Source organism: Macaca mulatta, chromosome 3 (assembly GCF_049350105.2).
Source record: "Macaca mulatta isolate MMU2019108-1 chromosome 3, T2T-MMU8v2.0, whole genome shotgun sequence".
NCBI lineage: Eukaryota > Metazoa > Chordata > Mammalia > Primates > Cercopithecidae > Macaca > Macaca mulatta.
In genome coordinates, this window is record NC_133408.1 from 90,076,422 (window position 1) to 90,095,758 (window position 19,337).

General features: G+C 40.8%; 1 protein-coding gene and 2 gene segments (V, D, J or C); all 3 read left to right on the forward strand.

The window, feature by feature from the left end:
* LOC720538 (T cell receptor gamma constant 1-like) overlaps positions 1 to 19,337 on the forward strand; it is a 56,627-nt gene that overhangs the window by 22,574 nt on the left and 14,716 nt on the right.
* TARP (TCR gamma alternate reading frame protein) overlaps positions 1 to 19,337 on the forward strand; it is a 75,327-nt gene that overhangs the window by 5,344 nt on the left and 50,646 nt on the right. The gene's annotated exons all lie outside the window — the stretch shown is intronic.
* On the forward strand, positions 12,438 to 18,230 carry LOC144339865 (T cell receptor gamma variable 9-like). The segment is given in 3 exon segments: positions 12,438 to 12,566; positions 13,348 to 13,457; positions 15,356 to 18,230. Coding segments are annotated over 2 exon segments (435 nt in total).

A 19,337-nucleotide genomic window follows, 5' to 3' on the forward strand; every position in this document is an offset into this window, starting at 1 on the left:
TGAAGAGAAGTACATTGTTCCTACTCCCATGGAGAAGACAATACTGACAACTTTTGTAAAACATTTACTGGCATAATTATTATTTTGAACCGAATCAGGTAACTAGCATTTGAGCAATTAGGAATCCTGGTTGAATAAGTGAAATAACAATAAATTATCAATTTTTTCAAAATATAAAGTGATACAAATTAGATTATTTTATGATGCCATATCTAAAATAATTAAGAAAAATGAAGAATACCTTTAATCCATGTACTTTTCCTATAGCAGTACATACTAGGCACCCCATGGAAAAATATAGATACCACCTTGCATTTGTGCCATGTGTTGTCTTATTTATTCGATAATTTCCAAGGTCAGGATAACATATTCACCCTCATCATCCCAGGAAGGTTACTGAAGGAAATAAAGGGGGTACCAGGAAAGGCTGACCTGGGGCTGGAATCAGACAATCGGTCAGTCTTTATCCTCCCATCCCGATGCACCTCAGCCTTTTGTGATCCACATCTTGTCTGTGTAATTCCTGACCATCATGTTCCCTCAGGGTAGGCCACACTTGGTTTCTCGAATCTATATGGGCCTTTACTTGTTAACTTTAATATTAGCTAAAGTAGACAGTAAGATCTGAGGAAAAACACAGCGAATCTGAGACCATAAGCTGTTTTCAGACAGGGATGCATAAACGGCCTTGTGGAAATACTTGTGTCACCCTCTTCTTGTGGTTGTCTCATCTACTATTCAAAACAGCCTCAGAGAGCAGCAATGAGGTACCCACAGCCAGATACCTGTGTCAAGATCATAGAGCAGAGCTCTCCCACAGCCTTTTAGGATCAGACTAAATGGTAATAAACAAAGAAAGAGACACTGGATTCATAGTGCATTCAAATGATAGAATACTATGTAGCCTGTGAAAATGACATTTTATGCATTTATTAATAAAATTCAAACATCTTCACAATACAATGTAAAGAAAAGTTCTTGAAGTGTACAAAACCTCTTAAAATATAAATGTCTGTGTTGATGGAATAATTTTTAAAAAGCCAGAAAGGAATTATCCAAAATTTTAGAATAATTATTCCCAAGGGAATAATCATTTAAATTATTCTATGTACTTTTACTAATTTTTATATATTTTCTTAAGGGAAAAACTAAGGTTTTGTTGTAAGATATACTTAACAAAGTAATTTTCTCTTGTTTGGTAGTAATACTAAGACGATAGCGTCATTACGTATGTGTACCACTTAACCCACTTACCCGATCTGCCCAGCACTCATGGGGTACAGGAAACCCTGGAACTGCTCATAACTGTAGCAGCTCATGAAGAACCTCAAGAAACCACCTGATCTAGTACTTCTGAGAGACCTCAACAGCCCTGCCCTCCAGCCACTGACTTGAGACCGCCAGCTAATAGGGTTACCTTCTCCCTGGGGAACCAGACTGGCAGAAAGCATGCCACTGGTAGTAGCCATTATCTTCTTCTCCCTCTGGGCTTATGAATTACCCCCTAATCATTTCAGTCTACAGAAGAGACTGAAGTCATTCTGTATTGTTACCTCTTCACATATCATTGGCTCATGGGAATTTCTCTTCCTCACTTGCAATTGGACTTGGGCATTTGAAGCAACCTGAAACATATATTTCCAGACCAACAAATAAGAGTGCCCACATATCTTGAAAGGCATCCATCCAAGGCTTTAGCAGTAAAATCATACACTCGTACTGGCAGAAACCAAACCAAAGCTTAGAATATTTATTACATGTCTTCTTGGCAATCTCTGCTCAAGATGGCTCAGGTGGGAAGACTAAGACTAAGTTTCTTAAGACTAAGAAACTTGAGGTAAGTAAAAATGTTCACACTTCCGCTTCCACTTTGAAAATAAACTTCTTAGAGAAAGATGAGGTGGTATACCACTGTGCCTGCTGGATTAGGCGCCACAGGGTTAGAGTTCTCAAGATAACCTACACTGAAACTATCTCCAGGTCTGTGCCCATCCACATCCTTCTCCGTATGGGCAACCACAGAGGGTTGCTCAGCTGAGTGCCCAGCCAGAGCCTGCCCTCCCTGCAACTCTTCTGGAAAGTTGCAGGAAGACATCTTAGATTCCGCTCCCTTGGTGTGCAGAATCACATCAGTGACTCATGGTGTCGAAACGGGAAAAGTTCTCTTGTCCCTTCTCAGGGCGTGCGATGAGGATGTGGCTCACTTTTTGGTGCCCCACTCCTCAAACCTCTAGGGGGAGCATGCACACGTGCAGGTTGTGGGACTCTGACTCCACAGCAGTGTCTAAGGGTGCATGCTTATAACTCCTGAGGCCCCAGTAGGCCTGTGTTGCAGGGTGCTCTTTTAGTTTGGCTGTCCATAAGCGGCTTGTTTTAGTCAGCTCAATAAGACCCCCTATCTTATCACAAGGACGGAGAGCTTTCTGTATCCCGGAGTTTCTTGCCTTGGTGTACTGAAAGAATTGGATAACATGTGGGCTTGGAGAATGAGTGCAAATTTTTTCTTTTCTTTTTTCTTTCTTTCTTTTTTTTTTTTTTTTTTTGAGACGGAGTCCGCCCTGTGGCTGGGCTGGAGTGCAGTGGCGCAATCTCCTTCACTGCAAGCTGCGCCTCCCGGCTTCACACCTTTTTCCCGCCTCAGCCTCCCGAGTAGCTGGGACTACAGGTGCCCTCCGCCACGGTTGGCTAACTTTTTGTATTTTTACTAGAGACGGGGTTTCACCGTGTTAGCCAGGATGGTCTTGAACTCCTGACCTCGTGATATGCCCGCCTTGGTCTCCTAAAGTGCTGGGATTATAGGCGTGAGCCACCGCGCCAGGCTGAGTGCAAAGTTTTATTGAGTGGAAGCAGCTCTTAGCAAATGGAGGAACCAGAAGGATGGAGTGGGAAGGTGGTTTTCCCCTGGAGTTGACAGCTCAGCGGCCGGGCTTCCCTCCAGCCACCCCGGCCAAACTCCACTTTGTTCCTCCAGTCGATGGTCTGCAGCCTGCCAGTCCCCGTAGGTGTGCTCCTCCACAGCGGTGTTCCTCTCGATGTCCAACCACTTCTGTGTGTGCCCGCCAGGGTCTCGGAGGTTTTATAGGCACAGAATGGGGGCGTGGTGGGCCAGGGTGGTCTTGGGAAATGCAACATTTGGGCGCCGAGGCAGGAGTGCCTGTCCTCACCGAGGTCCGTGGACACAGGCCCGGGGGTGGAGCCCTCGACAGGGACCACACCCTTCCCTTCCCAGCACTTCCCTCCCCCAATCCCATATCGGTGTCAGCAATTAGGATCCGAATTAGGAACAGTTTGACACTATTTCCCACAACATTAGGATAGCTGGGAACTCTGAAAATACAGGGTGGGTGGCTTAGAGCAAAATTCATCTGTCTAGTAATTCACTACGTAGAGATTTCTAGTAACTAAATGGTTCAGAAAGAAGGCAGGAAGCGGTATATATTTTACACAGATATTCCCTGTTCTTATCACTATTTTCCCATTTGGTTCAATTGCATTGGAGGTTTTCAAAGTTAGAATGATCTGTCAAACATAGTAATTGTATGCTTTTTATTAGCACCCTGAGGCCTTCCTGAAGAAATCTAGGGACAAGTAAGTAGATCTATAAGTAAACAATCAGCTGTTTGGGTTATATGACAGATGAAAGTATAAATCCTGTGTCCTAGAGGAAGAGCATGCAGCTCACTTCACACTCAGGGCTTAGTGCTGTAACAAAACAAGCACTGTGCATTGCAACCCAGCTCCTAGGCACAGTGGGGGATCGCAGGGTGGGGGCTATGCTTTGGAGATCTTGTCTTTCAGGGTTCTGCAAAGAAAACTAAAACTCCTGAGTAAAATAAGATTAGATAGTTAAGCAGAAAGATAATACATGCTCTCTGCATCGATAAAGGAAATAACCATGATACCCCTCATAAATTAATAAATAAGAAATAATGATTAGCAATTATTTTATGTGTATTCCATGATTAATCATTGGGTAGTTGGGAGCTTTCAAAAAATAATGAAACAAAGTGTAAACTGTAAAACTGTAAAAGTCCTCTCTCACTTCTTTGAAACTCACTTTCAAACAACAAAGAAATTAATGATGAAAAATCCTTAGTTTTTAAAATTTTCTCCTATTGGTACCTTTAGTACTATGGATATCTGACAGCATATTGCCATGCATGCAATCTACTTACAGTCCTTGAAGTAATTGCAATGTATTTTTTCCCCATTCTCCCTTCTGAGGATCAGCTTGTACCATCCTGATAGGGTAAGAGGAGAGATGCTATTGAAAGCCGAGTGAGGGAATACCAGGAGCCTCCCTGGCAGATCAGCCCCTTTCCAGGGGCAGACTCAGAATCTGGAGTCCCACATCCTGTCCACCATGATTCCTGACCATGGTGGTCTACAGGGAGAATGACCCGATGCCTGAGTGAGTCTCAAGAGACCTCACCTCTCACCTGATGCATACGTAGAAGCAAAGGTAAGAAGACTGTTAAGGAAATACAGAGCCTGAGAACATGAACCTTTCCAGAAATAGGTGAGTGAAAAGATGGAATTCAGCTTTTCACAATCCCAGTGTTAAGTATTTTACATGGATTATTTTATTTAATCCTCAAAGGAGCAGTGTAAAGTGACCATAGTGGCCATACAAGGTCAGGTCTTAGAAGATGAAGCCACTTTGACTTTTCAAGAGACTCCTGGGAGATTTATGGGGAAGAAAACTTAGAGACACACTAGAATGAGGAACAGGAAGGAAAGACACCTCATCTGTGTGAATTTAAAGTAGTGAAATACTATGTAGCAATTAAGCACAGTGTTTTTCAAGAATTATAAGTAAAATTGAAAGTATTCACCATATATTATCAAGGAGGATATTGAACACAGAACTGATTTAAATAGTAAGCTCTCATGTACATACATGTATATATTGAAGAAAGAGCAAAAGGAAAAAATTTCTCCAAAGTTTAAAGAGTGGGTGTCTCTGAAAGCATGGGTGATTTTAACATCTTCTTGATACTTGCACAGATTTTACACATTGTAACTAAAAGCTGCTACTACGTTTAAAGCTGTATGCCATAATGGCTTCAATATTTTATTGATTTATGTACTTGATAATGAAATTGTTTATACAACAATGTAAAATACAACTATATATGGCACACTTAAAATTATTTTTACGTTCTTCCACTTAATCACATAACTACTCTATAGCTCTCAGAAAAAAAAAAAAAAAAACAACAAACAAAAATACCAACCTTCATGATAATACTGGTTATTATTGAGCAGAAGTTCAGCAAACTATGTCTATGACCAGCAGGCTCCAGTTTTGTAAATAAAGTTTTATTGAAATACAGCCATGCCTATTTATTTATATATTGTTTATGGCTGTTTTTGCTAGCTGCTTTTGCACTCGAATGGTAGAGTACAGTCAGTCTTCACCATCTATGCATTAAACATCTGTGAATTCAACGAACTGTGGATCAAAAATATTTGAAAAAAATAAAAAATAATACAGCAATAAAAATAATATAAATAAAAACAATATAATATAGCAACTACATACATAGTATTTACATTGTATTAGGTATTATACGTAATGTAGAGATGATCTGAAGTATAGAGGAGGATGTACATTTGTTACATGCAGGTACTATGCCATTTTATATCAGGGACTTGAGCATACATGGAGTTTGGTATCTGCTGTGAGTCCTGGAACCAATCCCCTACAGATTCTGAGAGATGACTATAGCTACAGCAGATACCCTCAAAGCCCAAAATATTTACTATTTGGGTCTTTACAGAAAATGATTTTCAGTCACTGCCCTAGAGTGACAATACTCATGAGTGACATTTATTCATATTTAGTGTTTCCCAATTTCTCGATGTTTCTTTAATGACCATTTGTTACACATCCACCCTCCCCATATTAGCTGTGTGACTTTAGATAAATTAGTTAGCCTATGTTTGATTCATTTTCCTGATTGTAAAATGGAGAACGTAATAATAATTACTCGAATAAACTATTGAGAAAAGTAACTTAAATAATACAAATAAAGTTCTTGCAAGTGCTTGGGGCATGCCTAATGCTCAACAAATTGAAGCACTACATTGATCCTATGAGTTATTATTGCATATTAGAAAATAAAATTATTTAGGCTAATACTCTAAGTCCTTGGTACTCAAAGTTTGATTTGTGAACCAGCAGCATTGGCTTCACTTAGGAGCTTCTTTTACATCTAGTCAGTCAAGCCTCAGCCCAGGCCTACTGAGTCAGAAGCTCTTTTCAGAAGGTCCCTCCTACATACTATGGTGTGGGGAGTGGGGGTCTAAGGACCAAAGTGTTCAAGATATAAGCTCCATAGTCTGGGACAAGTGCAAGACAATCCCATTTCCATAGGATGGTTTTATCTAGTGTCCTCTCTAATTTCTGGAGAGCAATATTGAGCTGATGTTTGGCCTCTCTGGGGCTGAAATAGCTGACAACATCCCAATTAATTAAAAAAAAATGTACTCAACAGTCCACGTATATGTACTTTTATTTTCATTTATAAAATTTGTTATAAAATCAGCACAAATTTTCAGTATTTTATATAGTGAGAAATACAGGTCTTTTATAACCTTGAGTTTTAGATCCACAGTCAACCCACAAGAAGAGTAACTTTTGCTTCACGCACAAAAAACATATCACTATATCCTCATATCCACATATCACATATCCTCATATCACTAAGGCTACTGAAAAATGAAATAGGAGCGAACAGGAAAGGGGAGAGAAAATGAAGTTAATTGCCACTGTCACCACTCACCCACACCTCACCCTTCATAGGAAGAGCTCTCCTCTAACCATCACCATATTGCCAGATCTCCTGGGCACTGGAGTATTTAGAGGGCCAGCCATTTCAGACCTGACAACGCTGCACTCTACAGAGAGGGCTGTCAGGGAGTCACTGTGACCCACTACTTCTTTCTTTGACACCTGCTCAGACCAAGCTACCCCTGCCACACGCTAAACATTCTAGGCACAGGCATCCTCACTTTCCTGCTTCTCCTTGGGAACACAGCCTGGCAGACCAGAGCATGTCAGCACTAGGAGCATGTAGAGATTCACCTTGGGGATTGCTCCTCAGTCATTTCACTTTGTATGTCAGGTGAAGAAATTCTTTATCACTTCATCTTTACATATCAGGTGTTCACAAGAATTAATTTTCTTTGCTTACAGTTATTCTCGGGGAGTTAAAGTTGGCACAAATTTAAAATGCCCAAGGCAAAAGATAGTGATGCTTTTATACCTCGTAAAATATCCAGCCAAGACTGAAAATGAAGTCAAAAACTGGTGTCAACTAAAACCAAAGTCAGCATCGGATGTGTGTTGACAATCGCACCTGCTCGGGGTCCATTAGGTGTTGTGGTTACAATGATGCTCATCCTTCCACTTCAACCTTGAAAGTAAATTTCACAAAAAGGAAGGTGAGATCACTTACTGCTGTGATTATTGAGCCACTGGCCATCAAGCACACACTTCCCTGCCTTCTCCTTGGGACACAGCAGGATGTCGTTGCTGGAAACATCATTTTCTCCTCTCTCTGGCCTCATACGTGTTCCCCATCATTTTGACTCTTGAGGAGAGAACAAAGAAATTCTTTAATGGTGCATTGTTATACCTTAGGTTTTCATACAGATTTCTCTTCTTTGCTTACAGCTTGTTTTGAATAGAATAAATTGGAGCAACCTGAATATTAATTTCCAGGGAAAACTGTTAAAAGTCCAAATACTATCCGGGGTGATATCTAGCCGCTTATACTGGCTGAAGCATAACTTAATGCATTTTCCTCAACACATGACCTGCTCAATTCACTTAGGGGCTGTAGCTGAAAATGATGTTCCTAGATCTGTTTTGACCTGTAAGATAAAATCTCAGGAAAAGGAAATGGGGATAGTTATGTGCTTGCTGGAATCACAGATGAGAGATGTCAGGACACCCACACATAATCCCTCTTTAGGTCTGTGTGTACCGGCCCCCTTGTAACAGGAGCACAGGCTCAGCAGGTTGTGAGGGTTGGACTGCACCTCCCAGGACTTCCCCCTCAACCTCTGGAAACTTGATTATGTTCACACATTAGGACATACAGAAATCAGTGTACTCTGTGCTCACAGTCCAGGAATTACCTGTAAGTTTATACGATCCAGACTCAAAGAGGGAATCACTGAGTGGCAGGAAACATGCTGGGTATCTCACACATCTTATATAACCGTTGCAATACTTTTGCAACGTCATCTTCATTTTTTTCCACTTTAATATGAAATAATTTGAAAGATAAAATACCTTCTTAAACCCCAAATGCCCACGTTTCCTCAGCAGTGTCCTGTGACCTGAAGAAGTTAGCATTCATTTGCTCCACTCATGCTGGGAGTGAGTGTGGAATGAAGCTTCTGCCCTCTCCTCAGGCTTATTCCACTCTGAGGGATCCTGCTATAGCCCAGCCAGCACACTTCCTTTGCACAGGTCTCAGATCCTCCTAAGGAAGGGAGGGGGCATTAGATGATCCACTGACAAGGCAGATACCCACCAGGATGGATCCTCTTCCCGGCTTCTGCCTGTGATCACAACAACCGTTTATTTAGGGTACTCTGCTCCCTCTTGGGCATTGCTCTAAATCCTTTAGGTGTAACTCATCTCATCCTTGGGATATCTTTTCACATTGGTCTGTTGCGATTCTCGTCTTACAGGGGAGGAAACAGAGGCAGAGTGATGTGATTTACTTTGTGGTCACAGAGTTCTAACTGGGGTGGGGAGGGGCTGGGGTTCTGGCTTCAGTGTCTGTCCTCGTAACCATGCTGTGTCCTGACTCTGAGAGAGGAAGTAAAAATGGCATCTAATATTTGGTCTCTACAGCTAGAAAGCAAACTGATAGGAGATTAAACTAGACATTTTAGTGAAATTATAAAGGCTGAGTGCAGACTAGTGGGAGAGTGTGAGCTCTTGGGGGCCACAAATTTAAGGAATTTCCCACCATCTTTTATATTTTTTCTCCAGGAATCCTACCAGGCTCTTGCAGGGAAGAGCATGGAGAATCCACAGAAAGCTCCCCTTTTGGTACTGGCTGCAGGAGGGGAACAGTAGCCACTGCTGAAATTCACCCAGACCTACCCCACCTCCTCTCCACTGTAGAAGAAGGACTTAGTCTGCAAGAGAAGGTTTCCATGGAATTTCATTTTAGTTGAGGGAGGGAAAAGGAGGCCACCACCGACTGTGCCCAATACTTCATCCCTATCTCCACAGAGTAACAAGTTTTAATTTGCAGGAGGGTGGGTATGAAAAGCATAGCCCAAGGCACTGGTGGTTGCCTCCTATGACTGGAAATGTGCCACCTCTGGAATAGGAGCAGCAATGGTTGCGAAGGTACATTCTCAAGTCCCGGTTTGACCATGCCTGTTTAAGACAGAAGCTGAATGAAAATAGAGAATGTCTCCTTTCTTCACCTCTCACCACCATACTATCCTGAGTAAAAGCAACAGTAGAATGCAGTGAAGAGAGCTTCAAAAGACAAGACTATCTCTGAGGAGCAGAACAAAGGGAAGGCTCAAAGCCAAGAACAAGGGATGATTAGAGAAATCTAAAGTCTCTGATGTCCTACGAAGAACAAACTCCAGTCCAGATAACTTAGTAGAAACAATAAATTTCTAACCCAGTCTTGCTCCTAATTAGATTAACACAAACTCCCACACTAAAGGTCTGGCAGAAAGAAAGATGTAGGCATTTTTCTTTTCTTTTCTTTTCTTTCTTTTTTTTTTTTTTTTTTTTTGAGACAGAGTCTTGTTCTGTCTCCCAGGCTAGAGTGCAGTGGCTGATCTTGGCTCATTGCAACGTCCACCTCCTGGGTTCAAGCAATTCTCCTGCCTCAGCCTCCTGAGTAGCTGGGACTATAGGCATGCGTCACCATGCCTGGCTAATTTTTATATTTTTAATAGAGACGGGGTTTCACCATGTTGGCTAGGATGGCCTCGATCTCTTGACCTCATGATCTGCCCACGTTGGCCTCCCAAAGTGCTGGGATTACAGGTGTGAGCCAGCATGCCTGTCCAATGTAGGCATTTTTAAGCATCAAATATAATTATCTCTTTATCTACCGTGTTATACAACACAGTCCCCTTTCATTTAAAAAAAATCTAAGTACCTTACCCCAAAACAAGAAGGAACACAGTCTGAAGACACAAAGCAATCATACGCATGAGACTCTGATATGACTCAGATGTCTGAGCTGTCAGGCAGGGAATTGAAAATAACTGCTGAGTATGTTAAAGGCTCTAATGGAAAAGGTAGACAACATGCAAGATCAGACAGAGAATTTCAGCAAAAAGACAGCAATTACATTAAAAAAATCTAATGAAAATGCAAGACATAAAAAAAGAAAAAAAACCCACAGTAACAGAAATCAAGAATGCCTTTGAAGGGCTCACCAGTAGACCCTATGGAGATAAGGAAAGACTTGGTTAACATAAAAATAGGCCACTAGATATGACCCAAACTGCAATGGAAGGAGATGAGAAAGAAAGAATAGGAGAGAAAGCATATCTTCATGGAAGGACAGAACTGTGGACAATATTGTATTTTCAAACATGTTTGTCATTAGAATCCCAGAAACAAAAGAGACAAAGGAGCAGAAGAAATATTTGGAAAACTAATGGCTGAGAGTATTCCAAATGTAGTGATAGACACCAAACCACAGAACAAAAAAGCTAAGAAAACACCAACCAGGATAAATATTAAAAACAAAACAAAATACCTAGACATATTAGATTTAAACTGTTGAAAGCCAAAAATAAAGAGAAACACTTGAAGGTAGCTAGAGGAAAAAAAGCAGATTTTCCATCTGAAACTGTGCAAGCAAGAAGACATTGGAGTGAAATCTTCAAAGTGTTGAATTAAAAAACTGTCACTTGGCATAAAGACAGCTTCAGACAAAACAAAAACTGAGAGAATTCATTGCCAGCAGATGCACTTCACAAGAAATGTTAGAAGAAGTCATTCAGGCAAAAAAAAATGATATGGGTCAAAAACTTGAATTCACACAAAGAAACGATAAGCACTGGAAATAGAATAAATGAAGGTAAAATATTGTTCTTTAAATATTATTTTTTAATTGCTCTAAAACAGGAGTTGGCAAACTATTTTTGTAAAGGGCCCAATAGTAAATATATTCCATGTCGGGGGACAACATTGTCTCTGTCCTAACTACTCAAATGGGCTATTGCAACACAAAAGTCCTTGCTACTCTTAGGTCTGGAGGGACATGGAGCTGTTATAACAACCGGGAGGGCATCTTTATTGAAAAGGACCCAGTCAACCGGTCTTAGTTTGAGTTCCCCTGGGAAGTGAGCCTCAGGCTTTAAGGACAACTAGTTTGTTTGGGAGATACAGGAAGACTAGTAGGAGAATAAGGAAGTGATGTTAGAAAAGGAAGGCAGAGAATTAAGTTACTTTCATTAACTAGATACTAAAGGAGCAACAGGAACCTCATAGAAGTTCAAAACCTAAGTGATCAATTAAATAATAATTTCTTGTTCTTCTGTTCCTGTAATTTGTGGGACTGGCCATGTAAAATAAATAAAATCTGCAGACCCCTATGTGATCTGATGGTCAGTATGGTGATGAACCGGGAATCTCGCTAAGTGTCAGAACACGATAAGAAAGTAACCACAGAACAGAAAAACGTTCATGGTGTTATCTTAAGTTACAAAGACAGAGCTTAAAATCGAGCACACACCTTATATCTATGTGAAGCAAATGAAAAAGATGAGCAGATATTAGCCTGTAAGGGAATACACCAAACTGTTAATAGTAGTTGCCTCTGGCTGGTGGGGACAAAAAGTGACTATTTTCTCCTCTATGTTTCTTTATGACCCCTACTGAATCTACACTTGTTTTATGATAGGAAATAACAATGGCCCTTGTTTTTAGAATGTATAAAAATGTTTTGCTTTAAAAGTATACTTCAAGGACACAACCTCTGTAAGGTTCCCATTTAATGGTAACATTCAAAAGAAAGAGAATCTGAAAAAAGTTTGCTCTGGCTTGGCTGTCTACAGGAGAAACCTGGGTCATACGTAAGTTAGCTCTTGCCTTAGCCTAGATCCACAGCTAAGTGGATCTAGGTGTTGATGTGCAGTGAGAGCAACTGTGTTAGAACACTTGCCCCCGAGGCACCTCAAAGGCAGACTTTAGGGTTTCTCTTTTTCTCTCTCCCTCTCTGTTTTAGACCAATAAAAAATGTTTATATTTTAGCAAGAAAATGGCTCTTTACACAAACATCTTCAGATAGTAAAAATCACACAGCAATGAGAAATCCGTTGAAACACTGAGTTAGAAAACCAGTTTCACAGGATGTTTGAGTAAAATAGCATGGGTCCCTTCCCCTGCAGTCTGCGGGTCTTAGCTGTGTGTTCAGAGCGCACTTCCTCCTGCCATCTCAGACCTCAGATTTTCTCTGTGATTAGAATACCCCGTGTTCAGCCACCTCTCTGGACAAGAGCTTGCAGAATGCTGCTCCTGCTACCAGGCATCCTGGTGGCCTCCCTGTGGACGTGTGAGTTGCTTTACCCAAGGGACATCTCGCTCATTGGAAGGGAGGCACAGAAAATGTGGACATTTATTTATTTTTAATGTTTACTTTTATTTTCAGTTCAGGGGTACATGTGCAGGTGTGTTATATAGGTTAAATTGTGTCATGGGGTTTTTTTGTACAGATTATTTCACCACCCAGATACTAAACCTGGTACCCATTCATTATTTTTCCTGATCCTCTCCCTCTTCCCACCCTCCACCCTCTGATAGGCCCCAGTTTGTGTTGTTCCCCTCTATGTGCCCATGTGTTCCCATCATTCAGTTCCCATTTATAAGTGAGAACATATGGTATTTGGTTTCCTGCTCATGTGTTAGTTTGCTAAGGATAATGGCCTCCAGTTCCATCCATGTCCCTGTACAGGACATGATTTTGTTCTTTTAATGGCTGTATAGTATTCCATGGTATCCCTATCAATCCCTTTACTGGGTATATACCCAAAGTAATAGAAATCATTCTGTTTTAAAGACACATTGCATATGTATGTTTATTGCAGCACTGTTCACAATAGCAAAGACATGAATCAACCTAAGTGTGGACACTTAAATCACACTATTTTCAGGCGGAACAAAGCCACATGGTAATTCAAGCTAAGCTGACAAATTCCACCATTACCTTGAGTTCTCCAGGAAGAAAATGTAAGCTTCACACCCAAGCTTTCCCTTAATAGAAAACAAACATACTATCTTAGTCAACATCAACATTTCATATTGAAAAATTTCAAAATTTTTGGTTTTTCTTTCAGATACAAGCGGAGACAATCTCATAACACAACTTGTAACATCCGTCACCAAGAAAAAAGGAAATACAGCATTTCTTGAATGCCAGATAAAATCCAGTACCTTCAAGAAGAATGTATGTATACACTGGTACCACCAGAAGCCAGACCAGCCCCTAAAGCGAATTCTGTATATCTCCTCAAATGAAAATGTAGTCCATGAACAAGGTGTTAGTGAGGAAAGATATGAAGCAAGAAAATGGCAAAGTGACTTGTCCTCCAGCCTGAGAATACACCGAGTTGCCGAGGAGGACGCAGGGATATATTACTGTGCCTGTTGGGATACACTCTATCAAAATGCTCCACTGTAACTGAACAAAAACGCCTCCCACGCCCGCTGCACCTGTGCAAACACACACCTCCTCTTTTCTGCCTCCTAGAGGCACCTGGCTGCTGACCACAGAGCACTTTTCTCTGGTGCATGTGTCCTGAGCAAAGTCTGAGCACGAGCCCAAGGGCCCAACCTCTGATGCTCCTTTCAGTGAGAAACTTTATCATCCAACTTCACCCCTTGGGAGCCTGGGCTGGCTTTTGGGCTGGTTTATTGACTGTGAATGAATGAAAGAGTGCTGGAAAATACAAGGCCTTTTGAGTAACATAGACATGGATTTCAAATTCCTGCCAGGCCACTTACTGACAGTGTGATGTAGGAAAATTCTTAATGCCTTTTCATTCTGTTTATTCAGCTTCAGGTGGGGCTAACATTAGTCACCTCATAGAGTCGCTGAGGTCTAAATGAGCCTCGTATATACGAAAGCTTCTGACATAGTGCTCAACAAATCACTTCTTTTGTGTCCTTTCCCTTATGACTAAATCACTGAGCTATCTCACCTAAAATAGCCATGTGTAGAAGCTTAAAAACAGGCCAGGCATGGTGGCTCGCACCTGTAATCTCAGGTGTGAGTATTGGAGGTCAGGGTGGAAGGATTGCTTGAGGCCAGAGTGTGAGACCAGTTCGGGCAACATAGTGAGACCCTGTCTCTAAAAAACATACAAAAATTAGCTGGATGTGGAAGTAGTCACTTGTAGCCCTAGCTATTTGGAAGGCTAAGGTGGGAGCGTCACTTGAGCCCAAGAATTCGAGGCTGCAGTGTGCTATGATGGTGCCACTGCATTCCAGCCCGGGTGACAGAGCTAGACCTTGTCTCTAAATAAATAAATATAAAATCTTATATTGTCCCCTAAACAACAGTAAATTATAACTTTAATTCTGAAAAACTAAAAATTATGCATGGGAAAAGAGTGGAGGGTAATAAACCAAAAATATTTTTTTCCTCCAAAATTTTGCTTCAGTCACAATAGAGTATAACAGCCCAGTGTCTAAAGCAATAACCACATGAATTGTTAATATTTATCACACTGTGAAGTTTGGGGACATTTTCCAATCTATAAAATGTACATAGTACTGCAAGAGGTTGTGAAATTATAATATCGTTTGTTACCATACACAGTGATTATACTTTTCCTCCAATACTCATGATACTGCATAGCTACCCACAACTCTGACAAAATATGGCCAAAATGGGAGTGGAGAAAGAGGTCAAAGATAGACCTATTTAAAGTAACACTTAAAAAAACAATAGGAGGGAATTACTCCAAAGGGGAAGTTAACATTGACTTATTATTACAGAAGTGTTTTCACGAGATCTTCTTGGATTTGATAGTTTCTTTACACCAGAACATGACAAATACCACTTCAACAGAGATCTCCCTGTGAAGGACTTTCATTGGTTTTCAAACAAACCTTTCCCTCCCTGTCACAGAGCAACAGCTGCCACTACATCTTCAGTCCTAATCTGTGCTCCCTTGTAGCGTCTACTCTGACTAGCCACTGGCAATGTCAACCTCATGGGTTTTTCTTGTGTCTTTGGCTTGGGTTTGTAGGTTGACTTTACTCCTTGCTTGTCTTTTCATAATTTTTGTGTCCACAGTCATCTGTTTTCAGTGCCTCTCATTTCTCTTCCTTGTTTTTCAGATGGAGACACCAAAATGAGAATATCTCAGGATCAACTCTCCTCCACACGCAGACAAGACAGAACAGTGCACATAAGGTGCAAGCTATCTGGGGTTCTTCTCGAGAAGACCGTTGTGCACTGGTATCAACAAAAAGAAGGGAAGCCCCTGAGACGAATCCTTTATGGCTCAGCCAAAAATTACAAGCAAGACAGGCCCAATCCCCGCTTGGAGGCAGATGATAAACATGATGGTATTTTTTACCTGATCATTAACAATGTTGCCAAGTTGGATGAAGCCACTTACTACTGTGCCTGCTGGGATCTCACAATGTCACAGAGTCAGAAGGGACCTGAAAGAAAACCTTCCTATGACCACCGCCTGACTGCTTTCATACTCCTGCGACCACAACAGACTCCTTAATGCTCTTGTTCATTGGTTCATAGGCTGTTTGAACAGGGAGGGCCCTTGGAACATATTTAGCCCAATGTCCCCACTTCAAATGAGGAAACTGGGGGCACAGAGACAGCAAGTGACTTGTCTCAAGCTAGTTAACCACAGAGGTAGGGCCACACTCTTGCATTTCAGATTCTCAGTCCAGTGCCTCTTCCTGCCTCTCTTGTGGTCTGTGTTGAACTTCTTTCAGCAGAATCACATTTCTTTCAAAAGGGAACTGTGACAACTTCCCTATGCGTCGTCTTCCTCAGTGGTACCCCTAGGCCCCAATTAACTCTGATATCGGCCAAACATGTAACTACCATACTGCTGAGAAGGGGACAAAGGTCAGCAGGGATGGACTCCACACTCCATCTACCCATGTTGTCTTCCCATAGCTATTTACTGCCCTTTGTTTCTATAGCTTCCTATCTGTTCTGAAATCCCTACTAATCAGAGCAGTTTCCCTGGTATGCCCATCACACATATGGGCAAGTGGGAAGTAGAGATTAACTTTTCTTCTGACTACATTAGTAAATTCTTATAATAGAAGTGCCTGCTGAACCAAGGCTGGAATTTCCTACTCTTCACTCTGAAACCTGGAACCAATCCTAATTGGCTGGCCACACACTTGTTTCAAATTGGGTAGCCCTGGCTTGATTTCTGCTCTCTTAGAGTGACCTAGGCCTTGTTCATGTCCAAGGCCTTACCAGCCACACCTAGAAAATAGCAAGAACAATAGTAGCAACCATATCTATATCATTACATTATAGCTCAGTACCTCTCTTTTTAGATGTCTGACAAGTAGCCAAAAAATTATTGATTCCAATTCCACTCCCTTCCCCCAATCTCCAAGCATGTATTATTTTCCTCACCAGACTTTCCTATTGCAGTAAATGGCAACAGTATATTGTATCATCTGATGCAATGGCAAGGGTTTTTTCTCAAGCAGATAGTGTTTTGTTGACTTCCATGTTTTTTTGTTTCTCCTGGTAATGAGAGAAGAGTGAGGAGACCCAACTATTATTGAGTTTCCTGTGATATGAGATCTGAAGGGAGGTTATAGGACCTCTGGAAACTGGTTTCACCTGCCAGAAAGACACCCACAAACCAGGCCCAACCTTGTGTGGCCCAATCTGAGACTGGAGTAGGCTGTCTCAACAGAGCCCCCAACCGAAACACTACGGACCCAATGTAGAGAACACCTAGTCTTCTAACTTACTGCAGGTTTAGAAACTCTTTGTGTTCCCCCTGACATGTGCAGGGCAACAGGCCAGCCACGACAGCAATGATTGTCATTCTGAAGTGCATGGCTCAAATGGCCTCATGGATGTTATAATCTCCTGGTGTCACTGAAAGACAAATACAAAGAAAATAAATTGTGAGATATAATTTGATATTCAGATTCAACTAGTCCCACTCCTCACAGATTATTTTGCTAGGTGCTGGCACTGCCTACTCATTGCTTTTTAGAATATGCAAATCAGCCATTTCATCTGCTTTTTATTTCATTTGATATGCTCTGTGCTTCCTAGAAAGCAATACCCAGCATCCTTTATATGGCCATTTGAGATACAGATTATCTGTATTATACAGACCTAGACTATACCTGGGAACTGCATTCCTTACACATATCTTTCCAAGTAATTGATGAACAGGGTTTGGGATCCAGAAAATTTGCACTGAAATCCTGGCTCAGTTTCAACTCCCTAATTCTGTTTCCTCACATGACTTTTAATAGTAATAACCATTTATAGGGTAAGGCAGAAAGAGAGAAATGCATAATTGGTGCCTGACTCACGGTAGACACTATATTTATGAGTTTCTTCTCTTTCAATATCAAAAAGCACAGGGCCATGGATTGTCATCCTGGAGCAGGGGGAAGGGAAGCCAAAAGGAGATTTGGGGCTTAGAGTAGAATATTAATTTCCCAAGACATTCTTCCAGACACAAGTCTTTTTATGCAAACATTTCTTGTTTGTCAAAAAGAAACAAGTGTTTCACCAGGCATGTTGCCTGTGGGAGTAGTATCAGTTGAAAAGTGTCTATAATACGCATAGTGGCATGTTAAATACCCCAAGTGCAAAAGAAACCCTAAAAGACTAAATCATCAGGTTAAGAATGAAGGCAGGTGGCACAATTGCTAAAAGGGAGACTGATTGAAAGCGCAGTGACCTGGCCTCTCCCAAACACTGCCCCGGTGTTTTCAGAAACAAGTAAAGATCCACTGGACTATATCGTAACATATCTGATATCATCTAAGTGATGACATATGTGAAATCAAATTATGCTAATTTTTGAAAGTTAGTGGTCCACAGATGGTCAGTATGTGATTTTTTTATCTCTTGTACATGTCAGATAATGTGTTTATTTTGCTTCAGACAGTGGTCTCTCTTGGAAGTGTCTTAACTTACTTCTGTACCTGATTTAATTAAGATCCATTAAAATTTCTAAAAGACAAATCAATGTGAAAAATAGTGCAAATTATTATTTTGGTTCATGTTGGCCACCAAACCCTGAAATGAAATGTGAGATATGTCTTCATATGTTTTGATGGCCAAACAAATTTGGTTGAAGCTGTTCTCTATGAAAGTTATTATCATCAAATTTGAAAAAGTGATGCAAAACTTCAAGCATTGCAGTGCCAACTTGTGCTTTACCTCACTTGACTTACTTCTTATTTATGTATTTGTTCATTCATAACCCATCTTCTTGGAAGCAGGATTTAAGTTGCCTCAGTTTGTTTAACTCAAGACATGACAAATGTGGCAGGGGGGATGTGTGTGTTCCAAAACATAAGGTTAGAGGCAAAATTGCTCATCTTTATACACATTCATTCAGGTTTCATTTTATGCCTTTAATAGAACTGAACATTATGGTCTTCACATAGTTTTTGGTTTTTTGTAAACTTAATAAAAAATGTTATAATTCATTACTTACATTTTTATGTTTTATTACTTAAATCTTTCATGGCTGTTGAAGTGTAGACAGCTTCTAAGACTTCTGATACTTCCCCACATGGTCTTGGAATAAGGAAAAGCAGAGGACAAAAAGGGATTGAGTGGACATCATCCCATCTATGACAGGTGCAAAGGGCAACTGACAGTCCGAAGTAACAATAACTTTTAATTTTCAGATAAAAAGACACAGAAATAAGATGTTTCCATTCTACCTTATGAAGTGAAGTCTCTCTGAATTATTGCATAAACGATAAGAGAAAACCAATCAGTTTTTAGCACCTCCTGTGTCCCTGGCTCTATTGTAAATATCTCACAAAAGTCCTGGGAATTAGGTCTAATCCTCTCCATTTAAAAGGTGAGGAAACCAAGACTCTGAGATGTGTCTGCGCCCAAGGGCACAACACCAGGAGTGGAAGAACTGGAATCTGAACCTGAGTTTTCCAATTTTAAAGTGTCTTTTTCTTCATTCCCAACTTCCTGAGATAATAATTTATTTCATAAGAATCTTTTAAAAACTCGAGTAAACTTGTTAATGTTTATTGCTCCAGCCACTCTGTACATCTCCACCATCTCTGCAACAATGCATAAGCCTCTTATTGGCTTATGGTG